Source organism: Morus notabilis, unplaced genomic scaffold (assembly GCF_000414095.1).
Source record: "Morus notabilis unplaced genomic scaffold, ASM41409v2 Scaffold99, whole genome shotgun sequence".
Classification (NCBI taxonomy): Eukaryota; Viridiplantae; Streptophyta; class Magnoliopsida; order Rosales; family Moraceae; genus Morus; species Morus notabilis.
In genome coordinates, this window is record NW_010362482.1 from 20,095 (window position 1) to 42,836 (window position 22,742).

A 22,742-nucleotide genomic window follows, 5' to 3' on the forward strand; every position below is an offset into this window, starting at 1 on the left:
ATGAAAACAAGGAAGTCTATGAAGTATATCATATGAAGCCATGGTGTCGACACTTTGATGAAAGAAGAAATTAGATTTCCTGGACAGTTCCAGAACCAAGTCTAAGTCTTTTTCTTTTTCTTTTTTTTTTTTTTTTTTCCACAATGACATTTTGACAATTTCAATCTTTATTTTGTAACCAGACTGTAACAATTCCATGACCCCATGAGTCACGAACACTAGACGAGAGGAAATTCTTATCTACATTCCTAACTTAAACATGTGCAAATAAGAAGGGAATTTCCTCCTTATTTCTTTAAGAGCCGCCAAGCAAGCAAGCAAAAATCCTTCACAACATTATTGACTTGACTTGTCATGTGTCCTTTTTATGACATAGTGATCAAATATTTGGTTGACAATCCAATTTACGTTTATTTTACCGATTTGAATTTAAAATTTGAATTTTACTACAGTAAAAACCTCTCAGAAATAGTCACATCTATTTTTTTTTTTTTTTACTATAGTAAAAAGCTCTCACATAAAGTCACATCTCAACTCGAATTAAAAACTCAAATCAGCGAACTAAACGAGCCCTTAGTGACTCAATCTGAGTTTTTCTACTTCATCAAGTACTCAAGGCTTTTTTATCTATAGTAGTACTTTGGTTTGAGCAATTTGTGTAGCATCGGGTATGTGGTGACATGGGTAAAATTGGGCTATCTTTTAAGTAGAATTGAGTTAAGTCTATTCCATTCTATTGATAGTCTTAAAGATCTTTTAAATAACAAAGGATAAGATAACACTAATAATTTCTTTTTTTTTATTAAAAAAAAAAGAGCATCGGCCCATTGGCAAAATGTACATGTATAACTGGGGCTCACAAAAGAATTTAGTCTTAAATGGTGGGATATGGATCATACATGGCTACACAACTGTCCATAATTTGCCCAAAGTTCCCAATTCGTTGGAGTACTCGAGTACCCTTCACAAGGCCTACAAAAATTCACTTGTCTATTTCAATATGCCTTTAATTAATTGTGAAATCCTTTTCATTTCTTCTCCTCAGTAAGAAGCGCCACCTCTTTTTTGTTTCCTTTTTCTTTTTTATTGCATTCAAGGGACAACGTTTCCGTTCCGTCCAAATATGATTTAGCTTTTTTGAGATAGAAGAAAAAGGGAATAGATTCCTTAATTTCCTCATAAATATTAGGACGCAAGAAACAACCGACGAAACATCAACACGTGAAATTATACAACGATGAAGACAAGTGCTATATGATCACATATGTGATGTTGTGGTTTACAATGAGTTTTACTTTTTATCTACTGGTTTCAGGAAAAAAAAAAAAAAAAAAAAAAAAGAATCATTATATGATCTAAGTTGTTTTAAGTTAAGCACACAAAACAACTTTGTTCAAAAGTACTTGTAATAGTGGCGAACATTGATCATGATATACCTACAACTTCATGTTCGAATGGTGAAACGTTTCATTCATGGCACGACTTATTCGTTTCCTTATCAAAAAAAGGTAGAATAACACTGTCAAAGGAAAAACCAAAACAAAATTAACACGTTACAAAGTTGATGAATAAGTTTCTAGTGCTCGTGTCATTATTATGCGCAAATAAATTGTAATTTGGCATAATTCTACAAGAACAATTCGTAGAGTTAAAATCAGCACCACGATCATCATGAATAAGTTACTAGTGCTCGTGTCATTATTATGCACAAATAAATTGTAATTTGGCATAATTCTACAAGGACAATTCGTAGAGTTAAAATCAGCATCACGATCATCACCGTACACGTGGCTAACATTTAAAGAAATAGGTCAACTCTAATTGACTGAAATTAATTGAAGACTAGATCGACTCGAGACTACTAGAGGCCGACTGACAACAGGCGTATGGGAACCACATCGAATATTTCAAGAAACGAGATTCCTTAGAGGCCACGAAGATTATCTCAGCCAAATTCTACATTAAAAGCACGTATCTGATCAATATAGAAGAGCAAAGATATTAGAAAGTAAATATGGAAAATCAACTCAAGAAAAGGAAAACTATCCAATCTAAGAGAAAAGGAGAGTAGATGACCTTATTCAATAATAGCCCATGTAGATCACGAATTAGACATCTTGAAACCTTCATAATACGCATAAACTCTCTCTCTCTCTCTCTAAATCCCCTCTTCATTCTTCTCCAATTCTCATTCTCCGTTGTAATTGCACTTTTTACAAGAGATAGTGAAACCCTCGGAGCTCTATAATAGACGTACCCTGCATTATCAGGAGAACCACTATAAATTTGTGTGTTCGTTTATTTTTTTCGCATTTTACGTTCTCATTCTAACGCTCTATTGACTCAAATCAACCCGAATCGACTTACCAAAACGATCGATTCTCAAAAGCGCCAATAACCCTCTAAACAAATTTAATTATAGAATCCTACTTCTATAAACATCTTTTGCGATAAACAGGAATTTTATCGAAACAAAGCAGCTAAAAGTAATGCTTGACGTTATGTTTTATGCTTGATGCCGTATATTTACACGAGGCTGGTTTAAAACCAAGCAGTTGCATAACTGCCACGTACGTCATATCTCCTTTATGTTGTTCATTCATGGCGGGTGACCAGGACCGTTTCAAACCAGTGCGTGTACACTAGTTGTTTACTTGTTTTTTTTCATTTTGGGTTGGCGTTGGAGATAACGTTTACAAGGAATTTTTCTAGCTCATAAAAAATATCTCACTGATTATTACTTTTGCCCAAGTCATTATCAAGCCAAGTTTGTAGTTTCAATATCAATGCAGCAGAATGGATACGTTAGAATTTTATCAGCTTAATCTGAACGGAAGATATGACTTTTAAAACGAAATCTCAATTATAATAGCTAACGTGGCTATTTATAGTTCACTTATAAAATGATAACAAAATAACCACCAAGAAAAATGAGAAACTAATGACAAAATAAAACTAATTCAATACACGACAACTATAATTAAAACCTCCTACATCAAACATAATTATAGAAATTGTCTCAGTCTGGCATTCGAATCAGTCACGTATGTATAATTTTTTTGATATACTCGTGTAACAATACTTGTACGTGTATAAAACAATTAGTTTACTTTAATATAATATCTAAAAAGCGTAGTTCAACACATATAATATGTACGGTTTGTTTGGTAGAATAGAAAGGTGAGGGAAAGAAATTAAAAGAAGGATTTTAGAGAGAAAAATAGAATTTTTGGTTGTTTGGTAGAGAAGAAATGAGGAAGAAAGGAAAATAAGAATCCATGGGGCCCACCAATTTTTAACCTTCCAACTTTAGGAAAAAAAGATGAGAAAAAATTTTTGACAAAACAAATGAGGTATAAAATAGCTATTTTAACCTTAATCGTTCATCATATTTTTATTTGTAAAGGGGAATTATTATAAAATGAATTAGATTTAACATTTTCTTTTCACTTTTACTTTTTTTCTACCAAACAACATGAGGGAAAATCTCTCTTCTACGATTTTACTTCCTTCACCTAGGTATTTTACTTCTCATTCCTTCTTCTTTTCTATCCATCCTACCAAACATAACATTAGTGTTACACTTAAACAAATTAAGTGCTACACAATTATGACGTAAGCTAATACTTTATAATTTAGAGTTGTCACAAAGTTGATTTGTCATGAGTGTATCATCAAAATTTTCCTTACTTTGTTTTTGAAATAAAATAAAGTGCACCAGTTTTTGGGCTTATACTCGACTATAGTATAAAAGTGCCATCCTAAAAGCAAAGTATATTAGCGTGTATCATCAAAATTTTCATTCTCTTTCTCTTCCTTCGTCTCAAATTCATTCAATTTGTTTCACAGGAGGAGACTTCTCTAGAGGATTTCTGTTAGGAATTTTCTTTTTTCTTATATCTACTTTGTTTTCGTGTTGAAGAGACATATATCCATTTAAATCTCATATAATTATAATGGTGGTGCGTTTGATTTGCATAGCTCTTTATCTAGTTGTGCTTTTCTATTTAAGTTTCTCGTTTTTTTTCTATATTTTTCGCGTGTCATCTTATTAGCTGTATAATTTCTAAATGTGCCATCTCTAAGAGTGTGCGAAAATCATCATCGTCTATAAATCCGTTATTATATCAATAAGACTAACCTTTTTTTAAGATAAGAATAAGAATAAGTTTCTTTTGAGGGTATTAACTTCATTTTTTTTCTATATTTTTCGCGTGTCATCTTATTAGCTGTATAATTTCTAAATGTGCCATCTCTAAGATTTTAAGTGTGCGAAAATCATCGTCGTCTATAAATCCGTTATTATATCAATAAGACTAACCTTTTTTTTAAGATAAGAATAAGAATAAGTTTCTTTTGAGGGTATTAACTTCATTTATTTTAAATCAAAACGTCTTCACGCCTGGTAATTTCTTGTTTTCTTTAAAATAGATTCATAGCAAGATTTCGTTATCATAATAAACATTGCATTAACATAAAAAGTAAAACGAAAAATCTCGTAATTATAGAATACTAAAATAGTGATGATTGCACTATCAATGTTCAGAATGATGAGCATAGAATTACGATAATGATCTTCTATATAACGATTAATTATCATATGCATTGTCATAAAATCTCGTAATTATAGAATACTAAAATAGTGATAATGATCTTCTATGATACTGATGATTTTCAATACAATTTGTCATATGTTTTAACATAATGCTCGTAAATAACATCATAAAATGCAGCATCAAATATTAACATTCTCAAAATCGTATAAATGTTTGATATTCATTAACTTACCAAATAAATAAATAAATAATCTGAATACAAATATAATGGAGGAAAAAAGGGACGGTAGTTAATATAATCAGGAGAAAATACTACCAACAAAAAGTTAACTTAAAAGCACAATTGACCACTCTTTTGAAGAAAATTGAGAACTACCATTCATAAAATTGACCACTTTTATAATGATGTCACGTTACTAATTGTTTGGTATGAAATTTGGTGTTAATTAATGTTGCATTTGGTTCGCAATCAGAACTGCAACAATGTTCTTTTATAAAAATTTAATATTATGTTCAAACTCATTAACCAAACAATCTGTAAGCTGGGCATACCACTTTTTAAGACAAGCTATTCATTTGTGAATTGTAGCACATTTATGTATAAATTTGATATGTCAATTAAGTTGGTGTGCTTCTAATTCACCCGAAATTGAATTATTTATTATTTTATGGGAAAAAATTAAAAATACCACACAATGTGGTAAAAAATATTATTTATGCCACGATATTTAAAAATAAATAATTGTTATTTAATTAATGAAGAAAAATAAAGGGAGAAAGAGGAAAATAGGCTAAGACTTGAGATGAATTAAAATTGATAGGCCAATAGTTTACATAAGTTAATAAATATGCCAAATTACTGTTTTCGTCCATAATTTGTCTGGTTATGAACAATAACTTAACAAGTTATTGTCCATAATTCACGGTTTTTGTCCATAACTTATCTGGCTATGAACTATAACTTGACAAGTTATGGCCTATTAATTTCTATAACTAAAAATTAGCCTATATACTTCCTTAAACTTTTCATATTGGTCTATTTTCTACTATTTTTTTAAAATAAAAGGCTATAATTAATACTAAATTAGTTAGAATGGTGTAAATGACATGCTTGTACAAAACTATAGCAAATTATGTATTTTTTATTTTTTAAAAAGAACACCCGAAATTGGGGAAAAAGCAGGACAGACTTTTCCTCAGCCCAAAAGGCCTAATTTTAAAATGTTACCGTTGGCTAGGCCTCGAGAAACAAGACAGCGAACCAATCCGAAAGAACTAGCCGTTGCGCTTTATCAAACTTTCCACTTTCTTTTTTCCCCCAAACCCCGATCTATATTTCCTCGGCGTCCCCATCATAATCCGCTCACCTTCTGCTTCTTTCATTTCGTTTCCTCCATCAAAATCCCGTATTTTCTCTTCCCCTGCTTCGAGAAACATCATTTGTTTTTCTTTCGCACCAAACAGAAACTGGAAAAATTTTCTCTCGCGTGAAAATGGCTTCGAAAACCGCATCTAGAGACATAATTACTCTCCGCGGCTCTGCAGCGATCGTCAGCGAGTTCTTTGGTATGTTTTCGTCTCCCTCGAGATTTCCGTTTCAATTAGCAAACAATACTTTTTTTGAAAAAAAAAAATTAAATCGACTTTATTTGCTGCGATTTGTTTGGTTTTTGAGGATTAAAAGACTGATTCTTCTACTTTTTTTAATTAATTTTCAGGATATGCTGCGAACAGGTAAAATAAATGCGATCTTGTTCAATTTTCTATTTTTTTTCTCTTTATTTTATTTGTTCGTTTGAAACAAGGAAAACCCTAATTTTGAATGAATGAATATATAGCATTCTGTATAATCGCGGAGTTTATCCCGAAGAGAGTTTCGTGAAAGTGAAGAAATATGGGCTCCCGATGTTGCTTACTCAAGATGAGGGCGTCAAATCCTTCATTGCCAACCTAACTGCACAGCTTTCAGGTTGGTTTCCATCTTCTTCCCGGCTTGGATACCCAGAAACTGTAGGAAAATGAAAGAAAACAAGTTAATTGCACTTTGTTTACTCAAAATTGCAAGTACTCAACAATAATTTTCCCTTTCCCATCGAGTATAATGTGGCGTGATTGTTAGGATAATGTTTGAAGCAAGCATTATCTTGATCTTTGTGACTCAAATTTCATTTTTCCATTTTTTTAAAAAATGGTATTATTGTTGTTGTTTAGAATGGCTTGAATCTGGAAAGTTACAGAGAATTGTTCTAGTAATAATGAGCAAGTCTACAAATGAAGTCCTTGAGAGGTGGAATTTCAGCATCGAGACGAACAGTGAGGTCGTTGAGACGGGGTAATTTTAGATAGACAAACCCTTAATTTGTTTCTTGTTTTTTTTTTTTATAACCTTAGTTTTATGTTTGAAATGTGAGTTTAGGGTGTCAAAGGAAAAGAGCGACAAAGAAATTATGAGGGAGATTCAAGCAATCATGCGCCAGATTGCTTCAAGCATTACTTACTTGCCGTGCCTTGATGAAACTTGTAAGAACAAGAACCATTTCACTCACCAGTGGTACTACTTATTTACGAATTTCTCTTTTTTTTTTTTAAATTATTCTGATTTTTTCTGTTTTGTTTTAGGTGTGTTTGATGTGCTGGCATATACTGATAAAGATGTTGCAGTGCCATTCACTTGGATTGAGAGTGATCCCAAATTGATTGCTAATCCACAAATGGTGAAACTGCATTCTTTTGATACCAAGGCAAGTTTTAGTATCAAATATGAATCGATTCAAACAACAAAAAATGTTATTTTTGTGGCTGGTTTTGATTGAATAGTTTTGTTTGTGCTTTGGCAGATTCACAAGGTGAACACTTTGGTATCGTATAAGAATGATGAATGGGATGAGCAGTAGAAGGAAAGGTTTACACCCCTTTTTATCATGTTGATTGGGGGTTTGGTGGATTGTGAATCTTTTATTCACATTTTTAGAAAACAATATGTTGATGATGTCTCAAAGTCTTGAAATGTATTCATTTTTGTGACTTTTCCGCACGGAAATGAAGAGAAACATCAATCTACATTCTTCTTCTAAAGGTTGGGAAAAAAATAACTCTGGGATCTCAAACATTCTTCTGATCTCAAATCTTCTACCAATTTTTATTCTTTTTAGTACCAAATGATAGTAATATGATCGAAGCAAAGTTAAGAATTATCTTGAAAGAAACATCGACTACTTTATACCTTTATCGACTATCTTCAAAGGAGAATAGGCTAATTTATATACCTTTATTTTAAGTTTATCAAAAACATTCTCTGTATTTTTCTATGTGTTTCCTTTATAAATTAATAAATTTAGCCTTTATAACTTGTGAATAAAACATTAATCACACACCAATCTACCCTTTGGTTGGTTGCTGCTGTAATTTAGTCAAAAATCAAAATAATGTTAATGTCAATTGTTACCAAGGGAAAAAAAAATAAAAATTTCACTAAATTGCGATTTGCTGGAAATGTGCGCACATAAACTTTCTCAAGTTAGTTGCTTGGACTGTTTCAAAGTTTCAACACTGTAATCTGATTCTAATTTCTATCTACTAAAAAGTAAAGTATGAACGGCAAAGAAACAAGATTTATAACTTAACAAAAAAACTCAGAGGTGTTTGAATTTGGAAATCCTCTGATACTACTGAGACGGTACACATATTTACAAACTTGATCCAGATATTCGTGTTGAAACATCATTTATATACGAGTGATAAAAATGATTCCAAATCAGCATGAGGGATCTCTTTTATCTTTTTCTGTGGAGTTGAGAAACATATTAAACAACGCATTTTCCTGGGCAATACAAATGAGATCGTGCTGGCCTCAACTCACACCACGATAAATACCACCAGGTCTAAGATCATCCATGTTATCAATGTTTCTGTAGTTATCAAATTCCCTCAGACATGTCCAGCCCCGGCGAGTCAAAAAATCACGGTAATCATCTTCGGTATAAAAGATCTTCTCCTCAGTATGCACCGGCATATGATCTGATTCATCGTACAAGCACACTTTGATTACCAACCCTGCAAGTTAAGGAGTTTTAGCCTAGCTTGCGTCCCATAAACTGTTGTTTCACAAAAAGTTTGCTAGAGACACAGACATACATGATTCAAAGAGAATACGATCCACTAAACTATAAGCAGATTAACATACCTTCATCGACATGAAGCAAGTAATTTCCTAAAGGCATGTCCCTATCGAGACTTCGAATGATCTGGTCTTCATCCTCCAACCAAAACGCACGTTTTGTTCTCAACCTAAACGCCGACTTGATAGCTTCTTTGATGGCCTCTGCAGTGCCATCAATTCCTATCCTCCTTGTATAATCCCCCCACTTGACTGATATAACCCTTCCACCGAATGACTGACCATCCCCACCTATCAAAAAGGGGGAATGGAAATGAAAAGCCAATGAAATTATCAAGACAAGAGCTTTGCTTTCATGATCTTGAGTTGGGAAGCTTGCAATCGTGCAGTATGTATATGTATAAAAAAATCAAAAGCAAGCCTTTGAAAAATGCAAGTTTACGTCGTGTGAGCAGAGAAAACACATGAAGTGCAAGTTTCATACTTTCTGACTTACCATTTCCAGGGGTCTCTCGCCAATTCCAAGGCGGAACTCCACTTGCTGCGACTGCTTCAGCTGCCGTGATGGCAAGAGGGTGTCCATCGTGGTCCAGGCGTCTTTCAAGATTGAGAGTTTGCCTGCCACACGCTGCACAAAATGGAACTTAAATGACAGATACCAGAAAGAAAATGAAATACAGAATGTAAAAGAAGAAACAAGATCTTTGAATGAAAGAACTATTTAGTGCAACAATAGTAACCAGGAAATACACAGACCTAAGATTCAGTTTAAATCGGGTTTAAACCAAAGAGGCAACAATTAAAGGCAGTCCATATTTCTTACATCTTTCTTTCTGGTACATTAAAAACTAAGCAGTCACAATTACAACAACAACAAAAAAAAAAAAAAAAGAGGCACAATTTTAAGTTCCGGTTCTCTTTCTTTTTTTTTTTTTTTTTTTTTTGGACAGAGCCGTAGTCCCATCTTGTATGTATGCCATCAATAGATATCATCACGAATCAGCTACAGAATCTCATTATGCTTTATTTGCGGATACATTGATGCTTGTCCTAAGATAAAACCTAAATGAAACAACATTCTTCTTCTGTTGGGGAAAAAAAAGAAAAAAGAAAAGAAAACCTCCTAAATGAACACCCTTTTTTCAACTAGCACTAGATAGGATTTAGGAAGGAATCTAGGCGAGAGAACTAAAAAGCCGATGAATGGGTAAGATAAGAGAAAGAAAAACGTTACTTTGACTAAAGACAGTATAAAAAAGAATTCCAAACATCAAATCGTACCTTCAACCGGACCGAAAGAGATGTTTGCATCCTCAATACCTGCTTATATAAATGTAAAACACAAAGTCAAAATAGTGTCAAAACCATGAAAATTAACAAAGCTGAAATCTTTAAAAGAAACTAAAAATGCAAGAAAAAATGGTTTTTTTTTCACCTTTATCGGAGAATTGTATAAAGGAATCGACCTTAGGAGGAGGAGTGGGACTCTTGTAATGCGCGTTAATCTTGTTCCTCTCTCGCAAAATCTCGTCAATCTCCTTGTAATAAGACATCTTGGCAGACCCACTGGTGGACCCGCCTCCGCCGCCTCTGTCGTGGTGCTTGGCCTTCTTGAACTCCTTGAGCAAGTTCCTCCACTTGTCTGTGCACATGGTGGGCAAGCGATCGAACCCTCGCTCGCGCATCTTGACGGAAATCTGCTCCCACAGGTGCTTGTTCGACTTGGAGGTGTTGAAAAGGCCGTCCATTTCGCGGCGGAGAGCGATCAGGCTCCGAGTCTCGTCCTGGACCCACGTCTCGGCGCGCTTCTTCGGGGCCTTGATTTCGTGGTCCTCCCCGCCGCTGCTGTCGCCGACCACCATCTGCGACGGCGGCGGTTGTTGGTGGGTGGAGATGTCGCCGCCATTGGAGACGACCTCGATCATCATTTCGCGGCTTTCTTCCTCCTTGTAGAAATTGATTGGCCGTGGCTTCTCCGACGACAAGTACATGCTTATTGTTCTTCTTCCGCTTCCGCTTCTTCTGCTTTGGACTGGTTATTGATTGAGGTTTTTGATTGGGATTTTTCAGAGGAGTTTGTTGAAGAGAGTGAGAGTTTTCATGAGCAGAAGCAGAAGTAACCTCATTTACATACAGGAGGATTAGGAAGAAGAAGATATGAAGAAAGAGAAAGAGACTAGAAAGAGAGATTTGGGGGTGGTTTTTCTTATATGTAAAGAACAAGGATTTAGGATTAGTATTTGTTTTTTCACATTTTTAGTACAAGGGTATGTTTGAGATTTTCCCCTCTTTTTTTTTTGAATGCGTGAAGTAAAAGTTTTTTCTTTTTTGATAGTATAAATAAATTATAGAACTAGGAGGGATTTTTTTTTTTTTAATGAAAATAAAACTATGAAAGAGTAATTAATTAGATTTAAGCGAAGTGGATAATAATAATAATAATAAGAATAGAAATGGACAAATTTTCTTGAGTTTAGGTTCTTTTATCTGTTCCGACAAGTAAGAGACTTTGCACTAAGACAATTATAAAAGATATTAAAGTAAAGTGGTCTTGTACAAATGTAGGACTGGAGGTTGTTTAGTTTATTATTATTTTCTTTAAGTTAAATGTTTTTTTTTAAGGATTAATTTAAACAACCTATTAATTAGAAAAAAAAAATGTTGCTGAAACAAAACGCACGTCGTTGGGGGATTGATAGAATGCTGTTATTCTCTTCAAGAAAACTTGTTAGCAAAAAACAAAGAATAGAAATAAAAAAATAAAATCCCTTCAGGGAAAAAAAATGCTTTTGTTTCAGTTAAATTAAACGACAGGTAATGTTTCCTCACAAAAAAAAACCAGGTCGTTTTATCAGTAAAGCTTTTTGGACATTCCGGTTGTTTTTGAAATTTTGGTGTCGTCCAAATTAGTTTTGTTGCTCAAAATTGATGTCCTGTTGAAAGTTTGAAAGTTAGAAAGTTTCCAGTCGTCTAAAGACAGACGACATGTTGTTAAATCTACATTTTTCCTGTCCTTTATTTCCGTAACTAGCATAAAATAATCTATTTTTTGTCATTCAACTCGAGAACCGGTATGTCTTTTTTGTTGTTTATCATAGTGACAACGTAGGATTTATTGGTAGGAGAGGCCATTTTTTTTGTTAAGATTATATTAATATGTATATATTTATAACAGTTTTTGTTTATATATGTAACACATAGTTGGCTTAATAAAATGTAGAGAATTATTAATTTAAGAGGATTAAGTCGAATTTATATGCATATTTATTATATTAAAATTAAAACCACTATATTAAGAAATAAAAAATAAAAAAAGCTTGGCCCCCGGTCTCCCCGTCATTGAGTATCATGTTTGAAAGCAACCAATCACCTCATTTTACTCAAACGACATTCGTTTTGAAGTTTTCTTGTTCTTTATTTATTTGGTCGTTTATTGTCTAAAATTGGCGTCGTGCATTGTTTAAACCCCAAACGACATGTTTTTAACCTTTGTTTTTCGGCTGGTGAACGACATTCCAATTGACTATCTGAATTCTGAACGGTGGTGCGTTTAGACTCCCTCTCAAGTTCATGCAGCGACGACGTTTTACATCACAAGACCGAAACGACGCCGTTGCATCTTGGAAACAGATATTCGTTTCTCAGTATCTTCTCCTCCTCGTCCACCCTACTCTCTCTCTGTCTCTCTCCCTGCAGATTTTTATCCATTTTAAACCCTAATCTTACGTTGATGGAAAGGCCATGACTTTGTAGCGATTCTGTTCCCTGTTTACTTCTTTCCGGCAATGAAGCTTATTGTTTTCAGAGTTTCTTCCTCTCAGTCACAGTTCAGAGCTTCTTCGCTTTGCTTCGTCAATGGAGGATCCTCCTCCATTCTGAGACCGACCTCTTCTCTCTTTTCGCCCCCTACAGCCATCGCCTTCAACTCTAGGGCTTTCTCAGGTACCACCCTGAACCTCATTTCTGAAATCAATCTAATACCTGTTTTATATCGTCAATCTTGAAGTTTTTCTGATTTATGGTGTGGATTTTAGCGTCTGAGTTAGACTTCAAACTTTTATACATTTGAATCTTAAGTTTAGAACTAATTGTCAATTGCAATTTGCAATCCTATCAATAATGGACAGAATGCCCACGATTACTGCACAAATGTATCTGATTTATTATTGTTATTTTGTAATTCGTAGATTATGAATTTTAATTGCTTTGCCAGCTATTAGTTGACGTTGGTTGCTTCAAATTAAACTATAATTGTCACAGTTTTTAAGAAATTAAAATTTTGCCTCCAACTTCTAGTAACGAAAAGTTTTGCATGTATTTATGAAAAAATGAAAAACCCTTGTGTTGATTTTATCTATATTCTGCTTCTAAGCTTTTCAAGCAGTGTGTGGCTTTTGTAGGATGATTCACCAGAACAAAATGGCTACGAACAGCACGGGGATCCTTGCAATGTGCAAGTCCTGCGCCACTAGATTCTACGGAACCCACCAAAAATCCATCGCAGTTACGAGGAAATATCGTGGTAGAAGTTTGAGAACCGTATCCACATGCACTTCAGAATTGATCTCCCACACTAACTCTCTCATAGCGTCATCGCTTGTGTTGGCTTCAAATCTCACTCAATCCGACACTCCCCAACGCTCGGAGGAGTGGTTTGCGCTTCGCAGGGACAAGCTAACCACGAGCACATTCAGCACTGCCTTGGGATTTTGGAAAGGAAACCGCCGATTTGAGCTCTGGCATGAGAAGGTATTTACACCAGAGACGAGCCCAGCTGCCGAAGGTGCTAAAAAATTCGCCATGGATTGGGGCGTTCTCAATGAAGCAGCGGCAATAGACCAGTACAAAAGCATTACCGGTCGTGAAGTTAACTCACTTGGGTTCGCGATTCATGCTGAGGAACGGTTTGGTTGGCTCGGTGCCTCTCCTGATGGTCTGCTCAGTTGCTTGCAAGAGGGTGGTGGGATTTTGGAAGTGAAGTGTCCATATAACAAGGGGAAACCTGAGATGGGTCTTCCTTGGACTAAAATGCCTTTTTATTACATGCCTCAGGTTCAGGGTCAAATGGAGATAATGGACAGAGATTGGCTTGACTTGTATTGTTGGACACCAAATGGGAGTACCATATTTCGTGTGTGTCGGGATCGTAGCTACTGGCAGTTGATGCACGGGATTTTGCGTGAGTTTTGGTGGGAAAATGTTGTTCCTGCTAGGGAGGCCTTGTCGCTGGGGAGGGAAGAAGAAGCCAAGTCTTATAAGCCGACTTCTACCCACAAACTGACAGGGGTTGCCACTTTCAAAAGCATCAAGTTAGCGGGTGAGGCAAAGTTGTTGTGTAGGGAGATAGCCGGTCATGTTGAATTTTATGGATCATAATGGCCCCAAGTGAAAATGTGGGTCAATTCATCCCATGTTGTGACCCTTCCTTTTGATTAATTATCAATTGGTTTATATAGGAATCTCAATCTTCTTTTCTCATTCATGGAGGATTTCACAATGTTACTTTGTATTTTCTTAAGTTAATATTGCTCAAAGATTTTAAATACATGAATGCAATATTTAAGTTATGTGTCAATTGTCCAAGGAAACAAGTAAACAACTTAGAGAAGAGCATTCTTAGTTCTTCCTAAAATATTAGGATGGTAAATTAGCATCATCTTTTTTATATTTGGCCAGTCTATAAATGCATGAAAGGTTGCGACTGAATATAAGGTCTAGGATGGCCATAGATGTACGGACGGACTAAACTTGGCTTAAGCTATAGAGATTCAGTCAACCATAGGTTTCGTGAAGGGCATGGGTTGTTATCAAAGGTCCAAAAGGAAGAAACTTTTTTAGTAAATTAACTCTCTTTGTCCAAATGAAGCATACAAGACTAAATTAGTCAAAGGAAATTGAGCTAAAATAAGCAAATGACTTGGAAGGACAAGTATCTAAAACTGGTAATCGAACTGGCCAACTTTTAAACCAACCGCCTTCTCAAGTCAAATAGAAGAAAATGATGAACGCAACATTTAGTTAAAATAGTAAATAATATATTAAGATATCTCTGCAATCCAAGAAATGCAAAAGTGACAGGGAAAAAAAGAAAAAAAGGAACAGATTAGTGATGAATTCTGGGTTGTCATGGGCTGATCAATGGGACTACAATTCTGACCCTCCACCAGAAGCACCAAGGGATGATAAGAAGAAGAAAAAAGATGGGTCCAAGAGTAAGTTCGGAAAATCAATTCTAAGTTTCAAATGGATAAAAGAGCTCCGGAGGAAATCTCAAAAGTGATAAGCATAAATTTGAGAGAACCTCTTCTTTTTTCTTTCTTGCATAATGCACTTTGGGCAAAAAATTTTGAATGGTCTTGCTTGCATTAAAGCGTCTGGTTTATCATTGTTTTCTTTTGTTTTTTCTCTTTTTTTTTTCCTCTGCTAAATTTGATGACACGGTTGTTTATAATGTTGTATCCGAGGAAGATGTTGATTCAATGGCATAGAACATTATGTTATCACGGCTTAAAATTCTTGGTGAATGTTTGTTCCAATTTGCCTTTGAGAACTCGAGCGAAAAATGCTGCCCATGCCCATCTCATGTTTGCTTGGAGGGCAAACCTAAGCGGAAAAATCCAGAAGTTACTACTCTTTACTATGACAATGAAAACATTTGTTTTCTTTTAATAGATCTGCAATTTGAACCAAAGCACAATGCACGAATTGCTATTTGCTACGTTAATGAGCACAATAGTTAAGAATTAAGAGACACTATATTGTATTGTATTATTGTAACATATGGCGGCGGATTTATTTATATCGGAGTGAATAGAGTGGACAAGAATCGGAGTCAGGAATCGGAATCAGAATAAGCTGTTTACTTATGTTTCAGGAATTAAAATTAGAATCAGTCTCAATCTCATTCATGTGTTTACTTACACTCAGAATCGGAATAACTGTTATAAATTTACTTACCTACCATTTTAATAGATTTTTATGTATTGAACTTTAAAAAAAAAAAAAATATATATATATATATTATGCTAACTATCTTAATATTAAGATAACTAATTAATAATTAGATTTTTTTTAATCGCACTTAATTAATCATTTAAATTATTTTTTCTCAATAAATTTTGAAATAATTTAAAGAAAAAAATATAATGATGAAATAAAATAAGACCACTTAAACCACGACTAAGAATTTTAAGGATGTATCATTTCTTGAGTTAGATCCAGAATGTTATAGAATACACGTAGTAAATAATGCTTCGTTGTCAAAATATTAGTGGCATCAATCAATTTTCATCATTTCTTAATACAAGTTGGCTTGTAATCCAACTAAATCCTTGTCAGCCGTGAAAAGCACATCAATAAGACTCTAATTTGTTAGTAAAATTAAGGAAAAAATCGTAATTCACATTTACTATCAAAATTGTGAATGCCAATCCGGTAGAGGTGGAGGGAGTGGTGATCCCATTCCTCAACCGGTGTGGGACCCACACATTCATACTCTCATTCAAAGATAAAAATGGAAAATAAATATAAAGTTGATTCCAATTCTCAATTCTCATTTTCCACTCTTGATAAATAAACATGCCACTAGATTAATATAATGAATTTTTTTTTTAATGCAAGAAAATTCTTTTTCCTCCTCTTTTTTTTTTTTTTTTTTTTTTTTGGTGCCTAAAGAGGAAAATTTGCAGAGCTTAGACCATCAAATTCTCTTATTAATATGAGATTGTTAAAGATCAACACTTTGAATACAAGTAATCGCAAGTTTTGACTTCATTACTTTACAGATAGAAACACATGTTTCGAATGACTCTCATCCCTTCATCAGTAATAAATGAAAATAATGTCACGAACAATTCAAAGAAAATCATTCAATTTTGCTAACTACAAGATTTTATTTTTTTTATTTATTTTCTTTTCGCTACATAACTACAGATTTTACATAGTGATTCATTTAACTCCGCACACCAACATATATACACAAATACATATCGAATGTTTACACACCCACACATTCTTTTCTTACATACAACATACACGTGTATTCCTATATACACGTACACACACATACAGAGGTCGGAGATGAATATAGCAAATTATAAGCATTTTCTGCCACGGCCATAACAGGGACCAGGCAAAATCCACTCAGGGAAAAGTAAACACGTGGTACAACACATTGCAATGACCGTGGAAGGTAAAAAATAATAGTTTACATCATAAAGTAAAAGTCGGAACAAAGAAAACACTCATTAATAAAACTGGAGAAACACTGAACTGTGAACATAGAGACACAAGTCTGCCGTCTGAGTCACATAGTTTTAGTGCTCCAAGTGTACACTTAATAACACAAACAGCTGCATAGTATAACACAAACAGCTGCATAGTATAATGGAATGAAAGGGTAATCACCAATTCATCTCCCAAGCAGGCAGGCAACAAATAAATGAGCTCTTTATTCAATGACCACGCGTAAGACAAACAATAGACAGATCATCTTTCCACTTTCTGCTTCATCACAAATATAGTACTCCAAGTGTCGCTATTGCAGGTAGGTCATAATTACATCCCAGCTCGACACCACCGCAAATTATAAGCCAAAAAACATACCTCCATTAGATTCCAATCGTGTCAGAGCCAAGCAAAGGAACCACCAGGAAGCAAAGATCCTTTCTCTGGGCACTGCTAGCAGAAACCTTATAACACTTCTCTAGCTCCTAGCATTCGTCTTCAGCCAATTTTTTTTCTTTTTTGAATTTTTCTTCTTTTTTTAATTTTCTTTTTATTTTTTCACAATGACCCAACAGCAGTCATGTGACTTAAGAGGTTCAATAAAACATTATCCAACATGGTGCTTTTTTTTCCCTTCCTTCCAAAGGGTGTCTGAATAACCGACCAAAGTATGCCATTTCGCGAGTCATAACTTGAAACCGACGGGCCTGTACAGGTAATCGGTCTCTAGCCATGAAAAGAAAAGGCATGATCTTGTTCAACTGGAACGGCAGACTCGGACGGAATCGGATCAACCTTTGAATCTTGATTCTCTTCCAACTTCTCCACCTCATGCCAACAGATAAAGCAAAGCAATTCCAGACAAAATGTTTCCTCATACTCGTTGTCGGTAATGCACCTACCGCACTTAACACAACGTGGTATGCAGAGTGTGCAAGCCCTGCACAGTTGAATAGCATGATCTTTCCCTTGACAAGTCTCAGCCGGACAATCATAAACAAGCCTATGGTTCTGGCATCTAGGGCACGTTTCGATGTCGATATAACGATCATCATCGTTAGGAAGGTCAAGGCTTCCTCTTACATGGAAACGTGGTTTCCGGGCACTCTGCTGCGTCTTGTCATCGATGCCCAACAATAACTTCATCTCTTCAAAAATCTTGGGTGTCACACCATAGATCCCACCAATTCGTAGATGCTTCACACCCTGTGCTCCAGAGGAGTTGAAAGCCCTTAGGCTATTCATGATGCCGTCGATAGTGAGCCTTGTACATCCGGGCACGCTTAACTGCAAAATAAAGAAAGTATTCATCAGCTTCCTATCACAATAAATACGTGCGTTTGGCACAAACGAAACAAGTAAAGTATTCCGTGCTCAAAGAAAATGAGAGCAAACTGAAGAGTGTGCCTTGAGGAAAATGCAAAGATCAGATAGTTCAGTGAATTTACCAAAGGTTCCCATGGTGCTACTGGGCTTTAAACAAATTAATTAAGAAACTCTATTACTTGGAAACACACAACACCGCCAATAGACTTCATTAGAGTTTTGAGTATTACCAATTCCCAGTTAACCAACATAGCAAGTGTAAAGGGGAAGGAGTCAGCAATGGAGCTCCACAAGGCAAGTTAGTTACGCAGCTTTTTACACAGTCCGAAATTTAATATGTTTAATGACAATCAGAATAAAACACCCACGAAATTACATAGATAAAAAAAAAAACTCGTTGCGCAGCAGCAAACAGGAATTAAAAGGCTGGGAACAAAAGTTGATGAAATAAAGGCAATACTGACCTTAGTTAGCTTAGGATTACTTTCAAGCACGCGTCTCAGGCAATCATCAGTAATCCTGGGGCACTCCACCAGGCTCAAGCATTTTAGATTACCTTGAGCCTTGTTGGTTAAGTGCAAAAGAATGTCATCAGTAAGCTTCTCGTTCAAAGGCTGCTCAATGTGAATAGTCGTCCACAAAAAGGGATCACCACGAATCTGCGATTGCAGAGATCTGCATACGCTTTCAAGAACAAGAAGATTACGCACACCCATGTGCCCGAGGGCAAAGAGCAAACCGCCGTGAGGAGCTCCTCCATCTTCATTGGAAAAGATTCCATTACCATCTCCAGAAACTTCACTTTGCCCGCTTTCGACACCCCAACTTCCATTCCCGATACTCGGAGTGCTATTCTCAGCAGAACCCGATCCAAAATGAGCAAGGCAAGATGCACCAGCCTTGTCCTCCTCCACAGAAGACCAACCAAACCCAACTGCAACATTACATTTATCATCAACCTCTGCACTTGCAGGGAAAGCCTGGCACCTCATGGCATTATTCAAAATAAAATTCAATTCCGCAAAAAGCTGATAGCCCCCATCACTCGCCACAGCCTCATCCCCTCCATATCCGCAGTAGTCCACCTCTAAATCCTCGAGCCAACCCGTGATAGCAGTGAAAGTAGTACTTATATCCATGCCAAAGGGATCCGAAGGCAGAAGATCAAGAATGTCGCTCGATACCGATTCCTGTGAGCCACCACTCTCAAATCTGTCCCTCCCATAATCAAAGGGATTCTCAACTTCCCAATTTGAATGCCACGGGCTACCGAAGCCGTCGTGATTCCTCTCCGGGATACCCTCCAGGAAGCACCCGTTCGCAATTCGGATCGGCGAGACCAAATTCTCTTCAGAGAGATGCCCCGGAAAGACAGGCCGATGAGAAAAATTCAAGGCCATCGTATCTACACTCTACCGAATCCTTCCCCAGAAAATCTAACACGAAACCCTAGATTTCTCAACACTTCTTCTTCCTTTTTTTTTCTTTTTCTTTTTGTCTAAAAGAGAAACGAAGGACAAAAGGAGTGATTGTAAAGAGGGGGAAAAAAAGAAGGAAAAAAAGGCACAAAAAAGGAAATTTCTGTGGAAGATCTACCAAGAAAACCCTCAATTTCGGATGACAAACTAAAACAACGCACCAAAAATTTCACAGAGCTTCTTGAAAAGAACCTAAAAATAGCTAGACTGGAAAAGAAACCTAAAAAACTGAAAGCCTAATCCAATCTATATATACACAATAAAGAATCAAAGAATTGAGTTCTTTTTTTTTTGCCTCTTTTCTCTTTTTTCCTCCTCTAACCTAACGAAACAAAAAACTAGGGTTTGCAGGGGACAGAAAAACACGAAGAACAACGAGAAACGGATCGAATAAAGTGGAGAAAATCAAAGATAAGCAAAATCGAAATGTAAAATCGATTACCAGGAAACCCTAATTTCAATTGAAATAAACGCAATCGACGGCGTGAGCCTGCCTCTTGGCGCCGAAGAATCCTCGCATGAACAGATTGATAGCAAAGAAGAAGCTTTTCTCTGCGACCTCTTGGAATTGGATTGGAGATTTCTAATTTTCTAGGGTATGTTTGTTCTTCGCGAGGTTTTTTAGTTTTTTTTTTCCTTTTTTTTTTTTGGGGTTCCTTTTTCCCTGGTGGAAATTCGACCCGAAGAGAGGTGAGAGCCTGTCGATCGAGTTCAGGGAAAAAAAGAGGAGAGAGAGAGAGAAATTGGGCGAGATGACACACACATATATATATAATATATATAATATATATAATATATATTTGTAAATTAATATTTTGTAAGCGTAGAAAATCCAATAATAGATATATAATTACGACTGTATAAGAATGTATTAAAAACAAAAAAAAAAAACTAAGAAAAAAAGACAAGGCTGTAAAACGATTTTTAATTAATGTTAATTAAATATTTATTTTTAAAAGATGTAATATAATTTTTTATTTTTATTTTAATATATAATACTATTTAAAATGTTAAATTTATTTTTTATAATTATTAAATTTTAAAAGTTGTAAAAAAGTAAATTTTTATGTTTAAAATAATTAAAAAATACAAAAGTTGTAATGATTTTATAAAAAAATAAACATTTTAATCAAAGCTATTGATGCTAAATTTTTCATATGCTCTACTTGATAGAAAATTTATCATAAAGTATAATATATGAAAAATTTAACACAATAAATAACTTAAATATTAAATTTACAATTAATACAATAATTATAATTAATATATATTAGAGATATTATAATGTCCAAATTCCCTATTTTAAAAGGGTTTGCAAACAAGGTAAAATTATATATATATATCACCGTTAAAACCATAGAAAATTAAAAGATGTGAATTTAACGAAATTTAATTAAAAAATATGTACACTATGATTTTATAGCAAGTATATATTTCCTATTAATATTGAAAATTATAGTTTTTATTACAACTATTTTGTAAAAAAAAAAATAGAAAAAAAAAATCCAAGTGCTAAAGTTAAACGAGGATACGTGGCAGAGTTAAGGAAAGTTACTTTTCTTCTTCGCAACAAGATGTGGCATTGTGGCGGGAGAAGAAGGAACTCCTTTTATTTATATTCCGCTATAGTACACGTTTTCCAAAGAAAAGTACTTTCCCTGGCCTAAGAAAAAAAAAAAAAAAAAAAAAAAAGAGAGAATTCATTTCCCCACCACTAATTTATTCGATAAATTCATGCTTCCCAAAAATAAAATATGTATATGTATTTATATATTTATATGTCTCTTAGCTAAGCCATGCAAGACTAATAATTTGTTTACATCCTCTCAAAAAAAAAAAAAAGGAAACAATGTAGGTTAAAGTTTTCATTGACATTCGTTAGATCTTGATCCATGAATTAGTGACGTGGATTAATTAATTTTAATAACGTTATAGGTAATTATAGAAAGTCCTGTCTATATTCATTTATGTAAATATTTACATATATATATATATATAAAGTTTCGTACTCGTGTTAAACAACTTGACTTGAGCAAGAAGTCTTTTTTTTTTTTTTTTTGAAAATGACTTGAACCAGAAGTCTTTATTTTAGAATAATGCGTAACTTTTTTTATTAAAAAAAAAGAGGGAGAAAAATATGTTGTGTAATATAAAAAGACAATACAAACATCAACATGTCCATAAAAAACACGAGTTATTAATTTATTTTTTAAAAATAAAGTATAGTAAAAAATGATTTATTTTAAGAGTTTTTTATCGATAATTAAATTTTATTAAAATCTCATTAAATTAAAAAATATATAAAACTAACAAAACATAACGTTAACCGTAGATGTGACCGTTCAAAACATAACCCTACTGCAAGGTTTTTTATACTCAATCAAAAAAAATTTCATTGATTATTTTTTTCTAAAATATTAAAGAAAAAAATGTTTATCACCCATGTGTAGAATTGTGAGGGTTGTTATTTTACAACAAAACTAAAAAAAAAATTTTAATTCGAATTATAATTTTATTCAAGTTCATGTTTCTTTTGTAAAATTTGAGTTTGAACTCGAGTTTGGGACTAAACTCGAGTTCAAGTTTCCCCTTCAACTTAAACTCGAACTCAAGTTAATGAACAATATTTTTTCTATTCTTAAAAATGTCATAACTTTGTTGTTTTAATTCTGATTGAGATGATTTTTTCTATGCATTCACAACGAAAAGATGAATAAAATCCCACTCATACACTCTATTAAAATTTTTCATCACCACTGAGTTTTTATTAAAATATTATCTAAATATAAATTTAAGTTTTGACCCATTCAAATACAAACTCAAAAAGATTCTCAATTCAAATCATAACTCAAATGTGCACACCTAAACACAAATTTAAGTTACAACTTTAACTCAAGTTATAACTTAAACTCAACTAAAAATTATCACTCAAATTACTCTAACTCAAAAATGTCAAGGGACAATCCCGCGGTGATTTGAGAAAGAGATTGGGGTGTGAACGTGTCATTACCTGTTGGAGTCGCAATTGGGTTTGTGTTT

General features: G+C 34.4%; 5 protein-coding genes across 6 annotated transcripts; 3 read left to right on the top strand and 2 right to left on the bottom strand.

Moving 5' to 3' along the window:
* The first annotated feature begins 5,776 nt into the window (after positions 1-5,776).
* LOC21410196 (mitotic spindle checkpoint protein MAD2) lies at positions 5,777-7,730 on the top strand. Of its 2 annotated transcripts, XM_024168243.1 has the most exons (7): positions 5,780-6,122; positions 6,275-6,290; positions 6,395-6,525; positions 6,768-6,888; positions 6,973-7,076; positions 7,176-7,297; positions 7,394-7,730. In XM_024168243.1, exons 1-7 carry the CDS (start codon positions 6,050-6,052, stop codon positions 7,448-7,450), a joined length of 624 nt encoding a protein of 207 aa, XP_024024011.1. In that variant the 5' UTR covers positions 5,780-6,049; the 3' UTR covers positions 7,451-7,730. The 2 variants fall into 2 exon arrangements, with proteins under 2 accessions (XP_024024010.1, XP_024024011.1); XM_024168242.1 differs by having other exon boundaries at positions 5,777-6,122; positions 6,973-7,297.
* Positions 7,731-8,055: 325 nt separating this feature from the next.
* Positions 8,056-10,875, bottom strand: LOC21410197 (trihelix transcription factor GT-4). The gene is made up of 5 exons (XM_010101975.2): positions 10,109-10,875; positions 9,955-9,993; positions 9,170-9,301; positions 8,740-8,964; positions 8,056-8,609 (listed from the first exon to the last, which is right to left on the bottom strand). Exons 1-5 carry the CDS (start codon positions 10,662-10,664, stop codon positions 8,407-8,409), a joined length of 1,155 nt encoding a protein of 384 aa, XP_010100277.1. The 5' UTR covers positions 10,665-10,875; the 3' UTR covers positions 8,056-8,406.
* A 1,474-nt stretch (positions 10,876-12,349) lies between these two features.
* LOC21412666 lies at positions 12,350-14,180 on the top strand. Its single transcript, XM_024168210.1, has 2 exons — positions 12,350-12,615; positions 13,058-14,180. The coding sequence occupies exons 1-2, from the start codon at positions 12,459-12,461 to the stop codon at positions 14,047-14,049; spliced, it is 1,149 nt and encodes a 382-aa protein (XP_024023978.1). The 5' UTR covers positions 12,350-12,458; the 3' UTR covers positions 14,050-14,180.
* A 602-nt stretch (positions 14,181-14,782) lies between these two features.
* Positions 14,783-14,953, top strand: LOC21410198. Its single transcript, XM_010101976.1, has one exon. The coding sequence runs from the start codon at positions 14,783-14,785 to the stop codon at positions 14,951-14,953; it is 171 nt and encodes a 56-aa protein (XP_010100278.1).
* Positions 14,954-16,899: 1,946 nt separating this feature from the next.
* LOC21410199 (F-box protein SKIP14) lies at positions 16,900-20,434 on the bottom strand. The gene is made up of 2 exons (XM_010101977.2): positions 18,690-20,434; positions 16,900-18,186 (listed from the first exon to the last, which is right to left on the bottom strand). Exons 1-2 carry the CDS (start codon positions 19,623-19,625, stop codon positions 17,626-17,628), a joined length of 1,497 nt encoding a protein of 498 aa, XP_010100279.1. The 5' UTR covers positions 19,626-20,434; the 3' UTR covers positions 16,900-17,625.
* Positions 20,435-22,742: the final 2,308 nt, after the last annotated feature.

Bases quoted from the DNA above. Each gene is read 5' to 3' on its own strand.
- LOC21412666 (XM_024168210.1), top strand. From the start codon at position 12,459: ATGAAGCTTATTGTTTTCAGAGTTTCTTCCTCTCAGTCACAGTTCAGA. The intron at 12,616-13,057 runs GTACCACCCTGA...CTTTTCAAGCAG, and splicing joins CAACTCTAGGGCTTTCTCAG to TGTGTGGCTTTTGTAGGATG.
- LOC21410198 (XM_010101976.1), top strand. From the start codon at position 14,783: ATGAATTCTGGGTTGTCATGGGCTGATCAATGGGACTACAATTCTGAC.
- LOC21410196 (XM_024168242.1), top strand. From the start codon at position 6,050: ATGGCTTCGAAAACCGCATCTAGAGACATAATTACTCTCCGCGGCTCT. The intron at 6,526-6,767 runs GTTGGTTTCCAT...GTTGTTGTTTAG, and splicing joins CCTAACTGCACAGCTTTCAG to AATGGCTTGAATCTGGAAAG. The intron at 6,889-6,972 runs GTAATTTTAGAT...ATGTGAGTTTAG, and splicing joins AGTGAGGTCGTTGAGACGGG to GGTGTCAAAGGAAAAGAGCG.
- LOC21410197 (XM_010101975.2), bottom strand. From the start codon at position 10,664: ATGTACTTGTCGTCGGAGAAGCCACGGCCAATCAATTTCTACAAGGAG. The intron at 8,965-9,169 runs GTAAGTCAGAAA...CCTTTTTGATAG, and splicing joins GCGAGAGACCCCTGGAAATG to GTGGGGATGGTCAGTCATTC. The intron at 8,610-8,739 runs GTATGTTAATCT...CTTAACTTGCAG, and splicing joins CTTGCTTCATGTCGATGAAG to GGTTGGTAATCAAAGTGTGC.
- LOC21410199 (XM_010101977.2), bottom strand. From the start codon at position 19,625: ATGGCCTTGAATTTTTCTCATCGGCCTGTCTTTCCGGGGCATCTCTCT. The intron at 18,187-18,689 runs GTCAGTATTGCC...TTTATTTTGCAG, and splicing joins GTAATCCTAAGCTAACTAAG to TTAAGCGTGCCCGGATGTAC.